Source organism: Pholcus phalangioides, unplaced genomic scaffold (assembly GCF_987345545.1).
Source record: "Pholcus phalangioides strain wild (caught in Gottingen) unplaced genomic scaffold, Ppha-v1.0 ptg000039l_1, whole genome shotgun sequence".
In the NCBI taxonomy this organism is placed as follows: Eukaryota; Metazoa; Arthropoda; class Arachnida; order Araneae; family Pholcidae; genus Pholcus; species Pholcus phalangioides.
In genome coordinates this window covers 15,478,052-15,497,113 of record NW_028301625.1, presented here as the reverse complement: position 1 = coordinate 15,497,113, position 19,062 = coordinate 15,478,052, and the positions used below count along the sequence as shown (strand labels likewise).

Sequence of the window (19,062 nt, the reverse complement as noted above, 5' to 3'; positions counted from 1 at the left end):
AAATTATTCCAGTATTAATGAACAAATAATTTCATCTTTTTTCATCTTTAGATGAGTTCTCTATCCTTTTTTTTAATCTTTAAAACGAAATATTTAGAGGCCGAACATTTCTACGGGCAAACTAACTTTGTTTTCACCGAGTCACGTGATTTCCTTGCCTTGACTTGACTTGACTTGAATAATTAGTGTCCTCTATACCTACTTTCCTTGCATTTGATGTCGCTGCGTTCGCGGCGGCTGGATGCTCCCTCCAGTAATATAAGCTCGATGAGTCCGTGACTTTAAAAGTTTTGGAGCCACTGTGCCATGGAGGAAAGAATAACAGTATTATAGTAAACGGAATAGTATTAACTGTATTCTTTCCTCCATGGCTATTGGCACCATTGAGAAGAAATATAAGATTATTATTTATTTCTCCTCTAAGACTAGCACATCATTTGGCACGCCTTTTCCCTCCTTTATTTACACTTTCGTAGGTGGCAACACTTTGTTTGTTTTGTAAAAAATATGAAGTTTCGAAACTTGAGTATTTACGAATACTCTCTCCAAAAGGAAGACGATGCGTTATTTTACGTACTTCATTTCGTTGAATTTGATTGTAAACGTATTTTATCTCACACATGGTGCGATTAAAGGTAAGATGATTGCTGTTGCGTGTGTTAAATTGTTGAAATTCTAAAATTCATGTTTAAATTTCGTGTTGTGTCAAACAAGAAATTCACCACCCTTTCTGGTGCGATGATTCAGTTCTCAAAAAAAAAAATTAAATACCACCTCCTAATGGATCTAATTTTTCCATCAACATTTGTTCACCTCTATTAGGCGGCCCCTTTTCCGGAGAGCCGGTTCGATAAGTGGGGAAGGGTGGCCCTCCTAGCGAGGTTTTACTCTAGTTCAGAGTTTCCCAAACTTTTTTGTTCCATCTCCCCCTTCTTCACTAGTTTTTTCTTCTCATTGTCCTCCAAGCCAAGCATCTTATTTTATACCCATACTTTCTACTGCCCCCTGGAATATTCCATTACCCACTAGGGAACAATATTGCCCACTTTGGGAAACGTTCCTCTAGTTTGATTTATGATATCCAACATAAGAGCATGTTCTACCATATCGTCCTCATGCCAGAAGCATAAATGTGCAAATTTCCAAAACTTGGGAAATGTTTAATCATGTTACTCTATAAGTGTCATTTTCCTAAAATTCTTTGTAATGTGTTTCAATAGAGGTTATGCATTCGTGACAAAATTTAGATAATAAAATAAGGGATTCAACCAGCTGATAATCCCAAAAGTGAAAATTTACACATTCATGCTTCTGTCATGAGGGGGACGATATGTATTCTGTACTTTTTTTGCTTCACCCCCTTGAAATATTTTATGTTTAAAAAATGTGTTTGTTAAACCAGTAGGACATTAAATAACTCTATTTTGATTGAAGTGTAGCAGACTCTCGTTAATCCGGCTCATATCAGACCAGCGTGTGCAGGATTACCAAAATTGCCTGATTACTGGAAGTCAATTGAAAAAGCCCATTTAAATAACCTAAACTTCTGCACACAAAGACATAATGTGACATGTTTTCCTCTTCTATGCCGCTGTGGTGGTCGAGTGGTTATATTGCCGGACTCGTGATGCGAGGATCCGGGTTCGAACCCCACAGTGGTGGTCGGCTGAAGTTGGTTTTCTGTGGTTCCCAACTTCAAGGCGCAAATGCGAGCCGATCTCCCCGTTAAAAAGTCTCGCCACAGAGAGCAACAGTCCTACAACGGTAAATCATTCAACCATAACACTTCACTCATAGTTAGTAAAACTGGGGACAGATGACAGCACTACACATAACAAGCATTACACAGAAACAAACTTTACGTCAGGTTGCACTACACGTACACGCACATTCCCGCATGTGCCGATTCGTTGGGGGGTTCCGCGGGGGGGGGGGTACATGTGTGGTGTAGCAGTAGTAGGTAGGGGCTCGGGGATCCATGATGTTCTTAAGTCAGTCACCTCGTTGGGCAATTTGCCTGTTGTGGCGTTGTAATTGTATTTGTATTTGTATTTGTATTTATGCTCAAAGAAAACTCGCCTATAAATGCCAGATTAGTGAACAGGCCAGACTAGCGCACAGCCAGATTCTTGAGTCTACTGTAATTGGATTTGTTTTGTAATCCCCATGCAAATTGTGTAACACCTCAAGCTTAGGTCTTCTCCCATTGTTATTTTTGATTTATATAGATGATCTTCCTAATATTATTGATCGCTCCCACCAGACTTTTCGAAGAGATGTCTTATTTTCTGTACCATAAACAATAAGACTGACCAATGTCTCCATAATATCAACTGTGATTGCACAAAATCTCTTTCTTTGTTTATCTCAGAAATGGCATCACAAGTGTAATGTAAATTGTCACCATTGCCTCGAATTACAAAAAAATATTTCATTTTGGGGGAAAGATAAAATTTGCCATCGGCCAGTGTCAATTTGGCCATTCTATATCCAAAATTAGCAATATGAATTGTATCTGCTCTGACGACATGTCCTGTTTTAGACCTGATGGCAGTTTTTTTGTTGGCAAGATTTGATTTGAGAGTATAACTATCCCTTGTTTTACACAATTTCACTTAATACATTTTTGCTATAATATGATTTTGAAATTTTGATGTAAGAAATCACTACCTTCGAAATTCGGCTTGGAATTTAATTTTAATTCTGAAAAAAAAAAATTAGCTTTCAGATTTAAATTTGACCTCATTGATTCTGTTGTTATAGCAAAATCTGTTGTATTTGAGGACCTATAGTAGATGAGACAAACATGGATAAAATGCTTAAATCCAACTCATCAGCTCCCCAATGAACAACTTTTGGTAATACATTGACGATGGGATCAGAATTTCAAGAAAATGATTGGAGTGATTGTCATATTAACGAGGGATATTTGGGATTCTCTGGCTTTCTATAACAACTTTTGTGTGAATGAAAAATGCAGCTTTTTATCTGAAACTCGACTATTTCATTAAAAAGTTATCAGCTATCATCCTGAACTCTTCAGGAACTAGCCCATGAATTAAAAACAGTCGGAAGTAAAAATTATTAATTAAATTTATCTGCATAGCATAAATTCATGAGATTTATCTACAAGTTTAAATAACCAATTCATTCACAAAAATTTATTTTGCCTGCTGGAGTTAATTTAATTTTTTTTATTCTTCTGTTCAAAAAAAACCTTTTTCCCTCCATTTCTATCTTACCACAAAATTAAATTTTATTCACTTTACGTGGTTTCGCCTTGCACTATTATTTTGTGAAACCAGTTAATCATGTTAAGCAAAGAATGCCTGCAGTAATGACAGGTAATTTAACCTACTCGTTGGTGGGGGCAATGATTGGTGACTTGACACTAATTGGCGATGACGTGCACGATATCATGTTTTTGCAAAGAGGGAAAAATTCCTACAATTTTACTTTTATTAATGAAAAATATATTTTCCTTGTATATTTATTTTTGTATGAAATTTGGATCCATGTGAAAACCTTCCTAATTCTCATTCTCATTCATTGGAAGCTATGAAATCTTAACTGTATTTCTGAATGCTGCTCACCTTGGCAATTGCCCTTAAACAGTTTTATGAGAAAACAGTTTTCATATGTTACCTGCAAAAGACTTCCTCTTGAATTTCTTGACTCAATCAATAATTAAATAGTCACATAGGTTTCCCATTGTAAAAGGGTGTTATTATCTTCATGTCAGACACACTTTTCAAAAATGTCTCTAAAAACTTTTTTCTTCACTGAAATCTAAAAAATTTCACCTGTGACTTTTGATATCTCTGCTTTCAAATACTGTGAAACTCCTCTAAAACTGCCACTCTGCGTTCTGTAAAAAGTGCCTGTCTGTGGTGGTGACTGCCGAATAGAGGTTGTATGACAGGAAAAACACATTTTGGGGGCGTTTCAAAATAACTGTTTTCAATGTCACAGAATAATCTTATGTTCAATTTATTTACATGGCTGAAAAAAAAACCAGATAAATATACAGTAAAACCTTGCTACAACAGTACTTGATATAATGATAAATCCTCTACAGCGGTATTTTTTTAAATGTTGCTTAGAATCACCTGTAGTCTGTAATGTTAAGCTAATCTCTGTGCAACGATATTCTTTACTATGATAAACCACTCTATAACAATAATTTTTGAGGAGGATTTTGAAACCGCTACTGTGTTAATTTTATTTATTTTTCGCTCGATTTTGCAATATTTTTTTAAAAATTTACATATTTCAGTTCTTCCAAGGGCGCCTAATAATATTGGTATTAGGCATCACTTAATCACCAAAAGTGTTTGGTATCACTACTTTTTGTGTGGTGTACCAAAATGTATTGTGATAAACCCCTTTACAGGGGCAATGCACATTAACTGAATTTCTTTTATCACTAATCAATTAAAATATTTTGCTGCAAATAAATAGGCTACTCAAAAGCACATTTTTCGTGGTACTAACAATGCCAATAAAGAAAAGATGCCAACAGCAGCAGAAATTTGATGACACGTGATGATAAAGTTGCCTCTCGATATAACGATAATATCCCTCTACAACTATTTTTTTCTTGTTCCGGTATCATTATGTGTATTGAGGTTTCGCTATACTTTTTATGCAGAACTTGAAACACCAGATCATCTGATCAATTCCCGAATCTGTATTATCAGGGATCTGTCCTTTCCTTACAGTAAGTTCTGTACATGTTATTTTTCCTCACATTTCTTTTAGTACCCCATTATAGTTATACTGAATCTCTGTTGTGCTAAAAGGTGAAAACTTCCACATCCTTTACCTATTCAGTAAAGATCATTAGGTTGTCTGGTTTTTTACCTCTGGAGCAAATTTTTAAACTGTCTTACCAGCTAGCAGCAACCGTATAGCATTAGCCTTTGTTATCCTATTTACAAATGTTTCCAACCTGATAGTGTCACACATGAACAGAAAATCTGATTGACCTGAAAATGTATTTATGCTGATGTGTAAAGATTATAAGGTTACTCACAAAGAGAATGATCAGCTCTGAATGCATTGGGAAGAAAACTAAAAAAACTTGTTTTTTTCAACTTTTATCTATAAGAAAGCGCCCATGGACAGGTTGACCACTGACTGCATACACAAGTGGTCACACAATAGGGGTGATTTTTATATTATGTCTATGGAGCCTATTGTCTGTTCCGACAAAAAAGGGCCAAAATGGGAAGCTGGCCACAGAATAGAAGTGGCTGCCTGTGGAAGTTTCACTATATACATTCTTCCAGTTTTTTTTGTATGCATGTGAAATTTAGAACCCTCATATGCTCATTAATATTGGCAAGCTAGAGTCCATTCAAAATAAAGCCACCTGTTTCACTCACCTATGGTTTTTCATTTTATCTGTAATGTCAAACATCACCTGGTGTTGAATTTCACCATCTCATTCTCTTGTATAGACCTTGGCCAACCAATCTTATTTAACTCTTTACTACCTAAGATGCCTGAAGACAGCCTTACATGCAAACGCCCATAGACGGCCCAAATAGGGGTATGGGTGTGTTTTAGAAGCTTTTGTCAACAATGGGGGGAGAAGAAGAAAGCTCTTCTCAGAGGTGGGAACGGAAGAGACACATGGAATGCCCTATCAATGGGATTTTTAATGCTGGAGTATTACAGAAAGATAATGGTACTCAATGCATTTTACAAAGATAAAATACTACTCTAGAGGGGGGAGGTGTTTTCATTACACAAATTATCTCTTGAAAATTTATCAAAATGAAAGGATGAACGTCAATGCAAAGGATAGCATGAATAGAAACTCATGGAGAGAGGGTGGGGAGAGGGAAAGTAGTCAACATTTGGACGAGTCCGCTTCGAACACTAAAATCTTGGGATTTTCACAAACCTCCCAGGTTTGGGGTATTAAAGAGTTAAATAAATATAAATAAATGTGCTTATATATATATATATATATATTTATAGTTATTAAAATTTCTTACATTGTGAAATGTTGACTTTCATCAAAAATAGCAGATGCACATATATGCAGTTGAACTGTAATAATGTTTGAAATTTGAAAAAAACTAAAAATAATATTATCAACATCAATGGAGTGCCATTAAATTTGTCTTAACAAGATTTGTCTGTATTCACCACTTATTTTCAGGTAAACTATATATATATTCCTACTCTATAAAATTCAAGTGTTTAAAATGTGACAAGTTGTCATGGGATCTGGCACCCAAACTCAAAGACAATCACCTATAAAGATACTGATGCAATATAGCATGCTAAATATCTGAAATTTCGTAAAAGAGCACTTGAAAAATTTCATCCAAATATTCCATGGCATATACTTTTACTCGGTAAGGACTCAGGGTTTCTCAACATCTAGGTTCAAGGGATCTTGTTAATTAATCTAATTAAATGTTATATAATTTGTTTGACTTTCTCATACATTTTTTTGTAATAAAATGTTTTTACTTTCAGTATAAATAAAATTGTGGATTTATGTAAATGCTATATGGAATGTAGGTATATATTCTTATTCTGCACTATATTAATATCATTTCAGCTCCAAATGATGATGATGATGATAATGATTTTTTCGTAATTGATTCATCCTTGAATATCAGCAATGAATTTAACATCACATTGAACCACACTTTACGTGTCAGAGTTACAAATTTTCCTGCTAATATAACATCAGTGATTGTTGCAGCTCATTCCTGGTATGGCAATGTGACATTATCATCAAGCAAACATTTTCTGTATGATAATTCGGTCACTGGAACCAATGTTGGCCTTACTTTTTTGATAAAAGAAGAATCAAGTTTCAAATTTTGGGTTAAAAATCAAAATACATATAATGTTTCACTGCTTATATACTTATCACTACATCATGGTGAAGGTAAGTCAATGTTGAAGTATTTTTTAGAATTTTTTAAAACCAAAGTGATTGCATACCTTTCAATTTTTATATTGCGTCAATGTACATATATATTCTCAATCTGTAGATCCAGTTCCTGGTGGCTGCAATATGGAATTCCCAGTAGAAATAGCTCCGTACTTGCTCTTATTGAATCGCAAAATAGACACTGTCATGGAATTTCAGCATGCCAATATTGGTTCTCGTACTGGAAACATGCCTTCATGCAGTCAAGCAATAAATCATATCAGCTATGAAATTTTTGTTACATATTTGTATGACAATGAAAATAATTCTAAAGAAGCGTATTTTAATGGATTAAGAAGAATGAGTACTGTTGAATCTATCAGAAAAGAAGCAAAATATGTAAGTTGGTGAAATTAATTTATTTGGAAAAAAACTCCAATTGATTTTTTTTTCACTATATACTAGAGACGTTTCATGTTCCATGTACAGGCAGCGCTCATAGACCTAATGACGGTGTATAATATGGAGCATTCTGGTACAATGACTGGTATGATAAATCCCAAACATTTTCATATGACAACTGTCCAACATAAATTAATTTTTTTTATAGAGCGTTTTCTATCAATTTTCAACTTAAAGAAATCCTAGCTCTAATAATTATACTTATAATGGAGAAGAAAAACATAATACATAATAAACAAATATGTATCATACTATTTAAGTAAGTATAGTTCTATAGTTATATTATTATGTTTCTAAACTTTTCAATTCATAGAAGAACAAAAGAATTACTGTTTATACAGTCAAACCCCAATTTAACGCCACCATTTATTTTGCAAAATTTTGATGCTATAACAAGTTTGGCATTATATTGAATCACGTTTTTACATGTGTAAGGCCTAGAAATAGAATAGTTGTTCACTGAAAATTTCTGGGGCTAAGTGGGTTTGGCATTGGGGGCACTACAACAAAGTTTGACTGTACTTATTATAAGCTGAGAGCGATTGTGTTTCAAAACTTGTTGTAAAAGAAAGGGAGGGGGCTCTTATATACTCAGGTCAGTTTATGAGAAAGAAAAATTCAACCCGATTTTTTTTCAACACCACCTTTCAATTAACCACTCTTTGAAACATTAAGCAGTAATGAAAGAAGACCACACTAAACAACATGGTAAGTTCTTTATAAAAGCCTACACCAATAAATTTGCACACAGTAACAGCACCCTTACTTGTAAGTTTAAACAGCAAGTGTGCACATGTCTTTAATGCATACAATTTTTTAAAATTGTACTGTAATTAGCTATAAAAAATATGCATAAATCTAAATTCTAAGGTATATGTGTTTACTCTTCCAGGTGAAGGATTCAGTAACTCATCCTGTAACAAAAGTTGTATTCTTTCGCTATCCCAAAATCAGTGCTATTTATAATGTAATAGCAAAGTATACAATGAACAGCATTCTACGTGAAGCTGCATATGTACCATCTGCAACATATAGCTGTTCAACAAGAGTTAAATATATTGAATGTGGTTTTCCAAGTAAGAGAGTAGTTTTTATCTGATGCAATTTGTATTTAAAGTAATTTTTTTTAATTCTTATAGATTTTTTGGAGTTTTTTTGCTTATTGTTCTTTGACAATCAAAGTGTATTTTTTTATTTGAACCACATGGATATTACATTTTGCGTTTATTAATTACAACAGTTGAATAATTTTTCATTTAGTGAGAATTGAATCATCGAATCTGCCTGCAGACCACCTCTGGTCAGCGGACCACAGGTTGAGAAATGCTGGTTTATAATATTTTGGGTGATATTCTCAAAATTTCAGTTTTGCATAACGATTGGAAAAAAATACTGAGTAAATTTTTGTGTGCACCTTTATAAAACAGAAACCTGTCTGTAATGAAAATAATTCCTGTCTCTTGACGTTTCATTTTATACAGGTTTCACTGTATTTCATGAGTGTTTATTATTGTTTCTTTATTTTAGTTAGCAGTCAGACTCAGTCAATATTGATTGTATTGTGCATATTTGGAATTTTTCTTGCACTCTTTGGACATAGATATTTTATAGCTAGTAAGTACAAGTTTTTAACCCCTCAAAGGTTAAAAATATTTTCAGTAAAAAAAAATTGAGTTGTATAAAAAGCTTCAAGTGTTCTCATTCAATTCTCTAATATTAGCATTCAGCAAAATTATTAATTTTTTCTTAGAAAAAAAATTTTCTCTTCTAATTTCAAATCTTCATTTTATTACTGTGTGTAATGAAATGAAATGTACTAAAGTGAAAATTGACATTATGAGAAACTGTAATTGAGAGATACAGTGCACAGTGCTTAACCTTTTAACGGCCAATGTTTCTAAGTTTTATTAATTAGAAAAAATATTTCGCATCAACGACAGCATTTGATTTTTTTCTTTAATGCATGAGATTCCAAACTTAATTTACAAAACAAAAATTTCATTCATTTAAGCACGTCATAAATTTAATTATTTTGAATCACCTTATATTGCCTAGTCAACTCTGATTTAACTCATTAATGACGACTTTGATTTTTTTAAAAACAAAAAATAATGAGTGAAACTACTTCCACCATTTATTGGCAAAGAAAAAACTTAAAATTTAGAATGACAAATTTTCTTACCAACTGGCATTAATGGGTTAAATACCCTATGTGTAAACACTGCACTGAGATTTTACCTAGTCAACCCATATGACAAAATGTTCACATCCTTTCGTAACTGAGCCTTTAATTTTGTTAACATGAACGCCACTCGCAGTGTATAAAGTTGTATATCTTTATGTAACTTCCAAGATAGTTGACAAAGGGCACATGTGTTAATTAGAACATTGGGTTAAGGAAGAATAAAATTTCATTTTTTAAAAATTTTAATGTTTCTATGGATATGAACAAGTCCAGAAAACGTACAGGAAAATTTTTTTGGTTATATCTTCAAAACTAAAGGATCAAAAGGGAAATAAAGGATAAAAAGAATGTAAAAATCAATTCAAATCTGAATTTGGTTGGTAAAAGGTTGCCTTTATCACAGCAGGACTCAATTTTTGATGATAATCTATTAATAAGGGGCCATTCAAGTATTACGTCATCATCGATAGGGGGGGGGGTTTCTGATTTGCTGACTTTTGAGGGGTTTGGGTAATGCTTACGTCATCAACCACCCTTTATGAAAATATGAGTTAGATTCAGAGGGGCAGAGCTGATGACAAAATTTTGCTGACAAGGGGGTCAGCGTTTTGCTGACTTTTGGTGACAGGGGGGGGGGGTCAAAAATGGCTAAAAATTTGCTTACGTAATACTTGAACGGCCCCTAACTATATCAGAAAGAAATCTAGAAGTGAATACAATGACCATATGTTCTAGTTAGCCGAACAGGACACCAGAAAACAGGACAATAAGGGCATCTACTAAAACCTGGTTAGGTTCTTGTTAATCAAGTATGTAATGGACGTGGTACAATTTCTGACCTCCTGCACAGTCTTGCTGGTTGATAGTGATAACTTATAAAGAAGAAATAAGTCTGGTTAAGCCTTAGCTTTAAAATAGGCAAAAAAAAAAAAAATTAGACGTAAAAAAAATTGATAACATAAACTATGAAGTCCTGATAACAAACAAATTTTTCCCATGTTATGATATTGGTCTGCTTTGTACTTTACGGGAAGTGATAACAGTACTCGCACCAATGGTAAAATTATCTGTGATTCCAATAAGCGGCATCTACTGTATTGGTTTAAAAAAATCAGGGTTCCACATATTTATACTAAAGTATTTGAAAGTTCCAGAATGAATGTTTGAATAAAACAAAGTATTTTTCTTATTTTACTTTGGAATTTTTTATCTATATAAAGCAGTGGTTCTCAGCTGGTGCTCTGTATGCACTCCTCAGGGGCTCGGCGACCTCTTGAGGAAAATAAAAAGAAATAGTAAATTTTAAAAAAATAATTACAAATATTTTTTAATAATAGAAATAAATCAGTAACTAATAAATAAAAAAATAGGCTCTGCCATAGAAATTGTATACCAAAAAGGGCTCCATAAATAAAGAAATGTTGAGAACCGCTGATATAAAGGTTCAATTCTTTTAAAAGTGCTGTCAGTTTGACTTCATTATTTAATGATGTAAAGTGAATGAATCATTTTTAACATTTCAACTTCCAGGCTCATTTATTATTGGATTTCATATTTTCCTCTTTATTGGTTTCATACTGATATCAAAGTATGGCATGTTATCATCTGATCAAAGTAAGTATTTTTCATATGTAAAGTTGAACTGCGATTTAGAGAATAAGAAACCAATAATTTTATGTGTTAAATCAGGGTCAAATTTATCAGGAGCATAAACACACTCGAAATGGCAAAATTTAACCGCTACTTGCTTTGGGATTGCTGTTACAACTTATTTTTGATACCAATTGTGTGTGTGAAATATATATCGTTGGCGTTCAGGCAAAAGTCACTAAGCCCAAAAATTATGATTTTGAGATAATTACCCAGCTCTACCTACAATTAATGCTTGAAAGTCTGATAAAGCTCACTACAAAATTGAATTTCTGTTACTAAGCAACAGAGGTGTTCATATTTCACTAATTTCTGTTAAATACTTTTATTGGCAGGCAGAAATCACCAAGTCCACTTCGTAAGTGAACTTGGTGATTTTTAGCAGATTTCATTGGCATTCAAGCAAAATTCACTAACAAGAAAAGGGTCGGAAGGTGTCATTCTCAAAAAATTAAATTCATTCATCTCACCCAAGAAACACAAAAACAAAAGGACATTAAAGTCACAAAAATTATTAAAAATTACAACAGTTAGCTACTTAAAACCCTTGTAAAAACTCTCTCTAGTAACAGTGAAACCTTGTTTATATGACATTCAAGAGGCCAAGCGCAAAATTATACTTGTATACGAGTAATTGAGGTTTTGTGGTGAATAAATGAATTATTTTAACATTAAAATGTATAGGAACATATTGTGTTGGAAGCCAAACATATCGTATAAATGTGAAAGTCGTATCCCGAGCAACTTGTAAATGAGGTTCCACTGTGTATTTCCCTTTTTTCTTTCTTCCTCTATCTGTGCTGTACCTAATCATATGTTGTTTGAATGACGTCACTCTAAGACTCTAGGGTTGTGGGATTTTGAGATTTTTAATTGCATTCTTGGCCTGTTTTATCATTCAAAATATTAATATTTATATATTTTTTTTGAGTGACCCATAATAATTCCGCTGGATATTTTTATATTTTTGTGCATATTTAAATGGGTAGAATTAGTGGTAATATTTTTGAAGCTTTTTGAGGATGACAACTTCCGACCCTTTCCTTGTAAGTCTACGAAAAACTTTTTGATAGACTGTTACAATAGATTAAAATTTCCAATTAATTATTTCATGATATGAACAGTTATGAACCACGAAGAAGTTATCTAATGTAGGAGTTAGAAATCTTTAAAATAATTTTTACTGTTTGTCATAATGACTCAAAAGTTTAAATTGACAAAATCTCAAAACTGGACGTAGTGACTTTTGCTTGAATGCTGACGATTTACTGTCGATGTACTTGTGTCGTTAAAAGGACTTGGTGATTTATATTATTAACTTTTAATTCAAGTAGAGTTGACTGTATTCAGTTAGTGAACTATACTTCCAATAGAAGACATTAGTTGCAGATCTTACTTGCTCGCAAATTATACATTAGGTTAATGCACCATCACATTGGTAGTTGTTATACATGGAATGAAGTAAATGGTAAGCATGGTATTTTAGAAATTGGAACATGCCTGTATAATTTTCTGGCCACATTCCCAGGAGATATTGGAAAGGTGTCTTTTTTCTCTGACACATGCGGTGGTTAGAATTGAAACCGAAATATGGCAGCTTTATCAATGTACAGCATAGCTGCCAAGTCTCCCGAATTTTTTGGGAATCTCCCGAATTTTAGCTTCATCGCTCGACCTCCCGAAAAGTTCTTAAGTCTCCCGAATTTTTAAGAAAATCACAAAAATCCCTAATTGCCCCTAAACATTCCCTACTCCATTAAAAAAAAAATCCCAGCTTATGAAAACAATTCCTAAGGAATTTCTTGTGGGGCGTGAAGACTCTTTTTTTCCCCTTTTGAAATGACATCACACGTCGTAAATGGGGAAATTCCCTTTTTAAGGAAGTTTTACAAACCCTCTGATGGTAACAAGAAAGTTGTTTGTCTTATCGCGCAGGGAAATGGCTTAGCAGCCAATAGTCCTGGATAATAATTGAAGATTATAGTGCCGTGCATATGGTCAAAATTTCTTTTGTTGAAGTTACGTACGTGCGATATAACAAAACATGAATACTGATAAGCAAAAACATATTTAATCAATTTTAAAGATACTTATTCTGATGAATTTCCTTTCATCAAACGTTCCAGAAGAGGGGCAGACTTTTCCTTTTTGTACAAGTTGTGTTACGAACATAAAAATCGGTCATGGAAAGACTGCCATCATCACTCGTGAAATGAAAACAAAAAAAAAATCAAGCAAGTGTCACAAAAAAGTCAGTGTTCTTCAAATATTGACGCTTTTTTCCTTCATCTTCCGATAAGGAAGATGGAGGCCAAGTTTTGGCCTCCAATTTCACTTGTTTTTCGCGTAGGAATTTTATTCCCAAGGGTTTAACTTCCATGTGTGTAAAATCCCTATTTTAATTTGACTTCAGTTTTTGAGTAGGGGTTTTATTCCCTACGCTTCAACTTTTATGTTTGGAAAATCCCTATTTTATTTGGAAAAATCCCTATTGTATTCATTAGGGAGTGGTTTAAGCATAAAATACGGGTTTGCGCAAAAATCTCCCGAATTTTCATTTTCAAAAGTTGGCGGCTATGAAAGTAAAACATACAGTTTATTGTTATACACAGGTTTCACTGTATTTGGTTCAAATGACCAATGACCCGCATTGAAATTTTAGTGTTGGGAATTTTAGCATTCATTTTTTATTTTCCTATCTTATTTACTACATAATGACATTTACATCATCATCAGACATCAGTAGTCTATACATATTGATCTTAACACTAGAAGGACCGATATCTTGTTCTACCTAGAAGGACAAATATTGGTTAAAATGACAGAAGGTTGGTAAAGATTGCTACTGCAGGGAGTCCCACATCGAGGGGTTAGTGCATCAATCTCTTGGTGAGTATAAAAAAGGCTGCCATTTGGTATCAGCAATAAATTGTACTTCCCAGTCTAATTAATTAATGACAGAAAGTTGGCTTTCATCATAAAATATTAATTTTTGTATTTTTTTTCATGTTCAAATATAGATATGAGTGTAGATAAGCAATTGAATATAAAAAAACTCAGTTTTCCAAATAAGTTTTATAATTAAATTTTATTTTAAACTTCTTTGCTCCAGTGACACATATATGTGTACTTTCTTTTAACGGTTTTAAATGGCATTGCATAGTGGGACCTGAAATCGCTGTCTTTTTCCTGGTACATTAGTGCTTATTATCATTGTTGCTAGCAAAATTCTGATTCCTAAACAAATAAGGGTCTCTAAGCTTTTTAGCTAATTTCAACAACAAAGAAATTAACTTCCCCAGTTTTATTTATTTTTTCTCTACAAATTTACCAAGCATTTCTTGAGGTCAAATGTTGTGACACACACTGGTGCATATGAATGATATAAGCTTTCGAGCCATCTGATCAACACTATACTTCGTTTTGTTGTAAAACGTGACGATTTCAGAAATTCTTTCTTACTTTGAGAATATGTATTTCAATGCATTGAATGTAGTAGAAGAATATTTTCTTTTTTTACCCAGAAAATGCAAAATATAACATATTTATATGTAGACACACTTTATGTAAATGGGGTCACTGATGAATTAATTACACATGAAATTTTTTTTCCATCTTTTATTATTATAGCTACCAAGGTGGTATAATAACTTCTAATAATAAGGTGGTATTCTGCTTCAGTATTTCAGCTTGTATTGATGAAGAAAAACAATCATCACATGCTCAAATTTCTATTAGCTTTCAGATAAGATTTAATGATTTGCGTCACTACATTTTTGGCCATATTAGTATTTTTATTTTGTAATTAGTCTATCATTAAGGATGTTTTCACTAGCCAAAGTGAGCATATATATATTATTAGATATTTGATTCCATGATTTGACAAAATATTTGATGCGCATGGCTATGAAAGTGCCTATAACATTAAGGTCAAATTGACTGGTGATGGCCCTTCTAGGTAAAACTAAAAATATCTCAGCCAATTTTTTAAAAATTAGTTGTTGGTAGTTGGGCTGTATAATATTTTTCTTTTCATGTTGCAGTGAAACATAGCACTTATCGTGAGAGTCTCAACCCATGTTTCAAATTAAAGCCTACTTATGCATGCAGGCAGGTTACCACATATGGCATGTGCCATATATTTGTTGCAGAATGCATGTATTTTCTTATCACACGGGTAGTTTTATTGCTTAAGCTCTGCTGTGATATCAGCCTATTTTAGGCAAACCCATTTTTCTAACCATTACTTTCCAGTTTCAAACTTTTTGAAGTGTATTTATTCAGTAATTTTTCCATTTACATTATTCTATTATTCTGAGGAGTCTGTGGCCTTCATCTAATTGGTACAAAGAATTCTAAACAAAAGCTCAAGAACCCCTGATCTATGTATACATATAAGTTGATTTTCTGTACATAAATAGTTATATTTTTACATCTATACATTATCATATATGTTGTCTACCATCATGGATAAGTCATGAAATGAGAAGCTATTGGAAGTGGAGCAAAAGTCATGGAATAAGAAAGGTGGTCACGCATTTTTTTAAAAATAAATTTTCAGATTTTCCCAACAAGTATCCATTCTCAATTCCCCCAAAAAATCATGGCTTTTTATTGAACTTCCCATTATGAAATCCCGATCGATTCCTGTGATTGTGCTGTGGCGGTCTTCTAAGATTTATTTGCCAATGTAGCTAAACAAAATGTTAAATCTTCAATGTCACCAAATAGGAGTGATAAATTGCCAATCATGTCACCAAATAACAAATATGAAATTACCAATGTTGCTGGATAACGATTGCTAAAGCATCAAACATCACGTCAATTATCCCAACTTTTTCTTTCAATTTGTAACAATTTCTTTCTAAGTAATCAAATTGCTAGAATCCACTAGAAATCATGCCCACAAAATTGGTGGGAACTGAATATTCATCCACCATCAGTTTCTCACTCCTGATTTTGGAACATAAATCACAGCACCTCTAGAACACATAACACTGCCCAATGTACCAAAGAACATTTAGAGGTTTTATGATTTCAAAACCAACTTCTTGTGAAAATCTTATCCACTGGAGGTACTATTGCTTATGAAAGAAAGGTAGTGCTATCACAACTGCACAAACACATGGATACAGCCTACATGTACAGCCTACTTATGGTAATGCTGCCTGCGGCGCCATCTATCGGCGCAATCTAACTAAAATTTTGAGATTTCTTTATCAGATTCTTATGGTTTTTTAATAAACATACCACTGGTTTTATGCTTCTATCTAGACTGTTTCCAAAGTTATTTATTTTCAAAGTTAGGGGTCCTTCGTGAAACACCCTGTATTTAATTAACTATAGCATACTTGTTACCATTGATACATAGCAACTTGTTTGTCATTTCCGGGCACAATGGTGCAGGAGGCACCATGTTGGATATCACTGCTATACCAAAATAGTCCAGCAAAGCTCATTTTGTTGGGCAAAGGTCAAGAAAAAGTCGCTGAATTTTCCTTTTTGTTAGTGGTATATACCCTGTCATGTTCGTGAGATGATAATGAAAAGCTAATTTTCTCCCTGTGTTATTCTGAATTATTGTTACTAATCTTTTTTTTTTCATTGATTTCTAGCTGTATTACTGATAGCTGTCATAGTAGCTGTTCTTGGTGGCATAATGTGTGCTCTAATGTGGATCTTTTTGCAACTCCCAATCATCTCTGTTATTCCAGTTGGTTTCACTTCTGGGTTACTGCTTTCAGCTGTATTCCTCATTACACCTCTCAGTGAGTTAACATTCTTCCCCCCCCCCCATATTTTATTCTATATAAATTTTTGTGAGTTATTTAGTAATGTAAATACAGACGTGAGGATTCAATGATTCATTGGGTTACTAGGCAATGATTCAAAAGAACCAGGTGTTCCCTCTGCAGCTACAGCAGGCATCCTTGTATAGCAGTAATCACAAATCTAAAATAAAAATGGCCTTTTTTTATTGGAATGTTTTAACTGTTTTTTTTTTTTTTTTGATTTTATGCAAGATGCCATGCTTTGTTTACTCTGAAGCCTTCTTCATTGTTGAAATTTGCAATGCTTATAGATTTCTATGGCCTCACACCTGAAATGAGTGAAATAGTGGATTGTTTTTATAAAATAGAGTAGCATCAAGGGAAAAATATTGCATATATTCTTTGCAAAAGTGTGGTCAGGTACTGCTGATTTTTCAAACTAAGTAAAATTAAATTAAAAAATCTTTAAACTTAATCATCAAAACTTGGAAATAACAAAATTTTCATTGCTTTTATGTGCTCTGTTTGTTAATAAATGGAATAGCTTACCCCCTGAGGTAGTTAATTGTAACACAATTGACATGTTTAAAAAGAAATACGATAAACATGTTGGGAAAATCGAGAAGCTATCCATACTTAGAATAAGACAACCATAAATACATTATGGGCATTTATAGTATTTTATTATGTGTATATATTGTTTATAATTTTAGTTTTTAATTGGGTTGCTGTATTTTTGAAATATATGACATCCATATTTGTTATGGGCATCTTTTTCTCAGCCACCTCATTGGGCATTTTGCCTGTTGTGGCGTTGTATTTGTATTAATTTGACGAATTCAAATATTTAAATTGCAAAACAAAAATTTATCATAAATTTTTAATTATTAAAAATTCAGCCTGTAAGTCCATAAATACAAGCATTTGATGGCAAGCAAAGAGATTGAGGAAGCTACCAGTGAATATTGTTTAAAAATTGAGAATTCTCTCTATTTAAAACTTATGAGTTAGTGAAGTTAGTTTTATGAGGAATTACGTAGGTTAGGTCCTCTATTAGTGTATGAAAAGCTAAGTAGAGGCATATGCAGGGAGGGGCACGGAACCTGTGCTTTCTTTCAAAATAAATTAAAAATTGGGAAACATTAAAAAAATTACAAATATTAAGAGAAAACATTTTGAAATAATGTTTCAACCAATTTCTTTCAATTTCAAATAGTGAAATTCTGTGAATGTGCTTGTAATCCAAAACTTTCATTTATATGAAAGCAAACTTCCCCATAAGAAGTGATGTAAAGTTGGCCACAATTCTTCTCAAAGATTAACTCCTACTTTATATTATTCTATTTTTAATTGTTTTATATTGAAGACTCGAGTATATTGAGAATAAAATACAAAAAGAGTAGGTGATGCTTTGAAATACCTGCTTGTATCATCACCAGACAAAAGGGTAAGACAGTTTTTCAGTTGCTTGTGCAATGAATGCCACTTACATAGTTAGTGGCACCTTGTTGAATGTTCCCAAGTCAAATGGGTTCTTAAATTATTTGAAGGTTTTATTAACCTTTTGTTGGGTGCAATGTTCTTTATGGGCACACATTCAAAAAATATAATAAACAACTAATTGAGTTCATTTATACAGCTGCCAAGTGATGAACGTCATTATTAGGGGTGTCAATAAAAGAAAAAACCACAAAAGTTTCTGCAAAAAACCATGTTTTTTTTAAATATAAAACCAGTCAAACGAATTTCAATGCAGTGCACGAGGTGAAAAAATGGATGCGCTGGCCTGTCAGATCAAATGTGCCAATGGAAGGAAATTAATGAGAGCCCCAAGAAAATTGTTTCTGTCACCTGTTTGTAAATAAGAGAAATACACGTGCAGGGGGTCTCACGGACCCAACCTGTGCATTAGAGGGTTAAAATACTCAGAAAAAAATGTTGTGTAATTGTCATGAGCCTAGCAGATCACTTTGGTAACACCCCCTCCCCATTCGTTAAGGTTTTGAGTAAACTTATTGTTATGCACTCAAACCTGAATAAACAAGAGATAGCTATTCAATAGTGCTAGTACTAGTGCTGTCTAGGAAAGTAAA

The 19,062-nt window shown here is 33.2% G+C and overlaps 1 protein-coding gene across 2 annotated transcripts in view; it reads left to right on the top strand.

The window, feature by feature from the left end:
- The first annotated feature begins 209 nt into the window (after positions 1-209).
- LOC149065618 (transmembrane 7 superfamily member 3-like) overlaps positions 210-19,062 on the top strand; it is a 40,856-nt gene continuing 22,003 nt past the window's right edge. Inside the window, exons 1-7 of one of the 2 annotated variants that reach the window (XM_089253724.1) lie at positions 210-635; positions 6,581-6,916; positions 7,023-7,300; positions 8,256-8,439; positions 8,891-8,977; positions 11,079-11,162; positions 16,814-16,966. In XM_089253724.1, coding sequence (XP_089109850.1) covers positions 560-635; positions 6,581-6,916; positions 7,023-7,300; positions 8,256-8,439; positions 8,891-8,977; positions 11,079-11,162; positions 16,814-16,966 — 1,198 coding nt within the window. In that variant the 5' untranslated portion in view covers positions 210-559. The remainder of the gene's footprint in view (positions 636-6,580; positions 6,917-7,022; positions 7,301-8,255; positions 8,440-8,890; positions 8,978-11,078; positions 11,163-16,813; positions 16,967-19,062) is intronic. The other variant, XM_089253725.1, reaches the window with a different exon arrangement.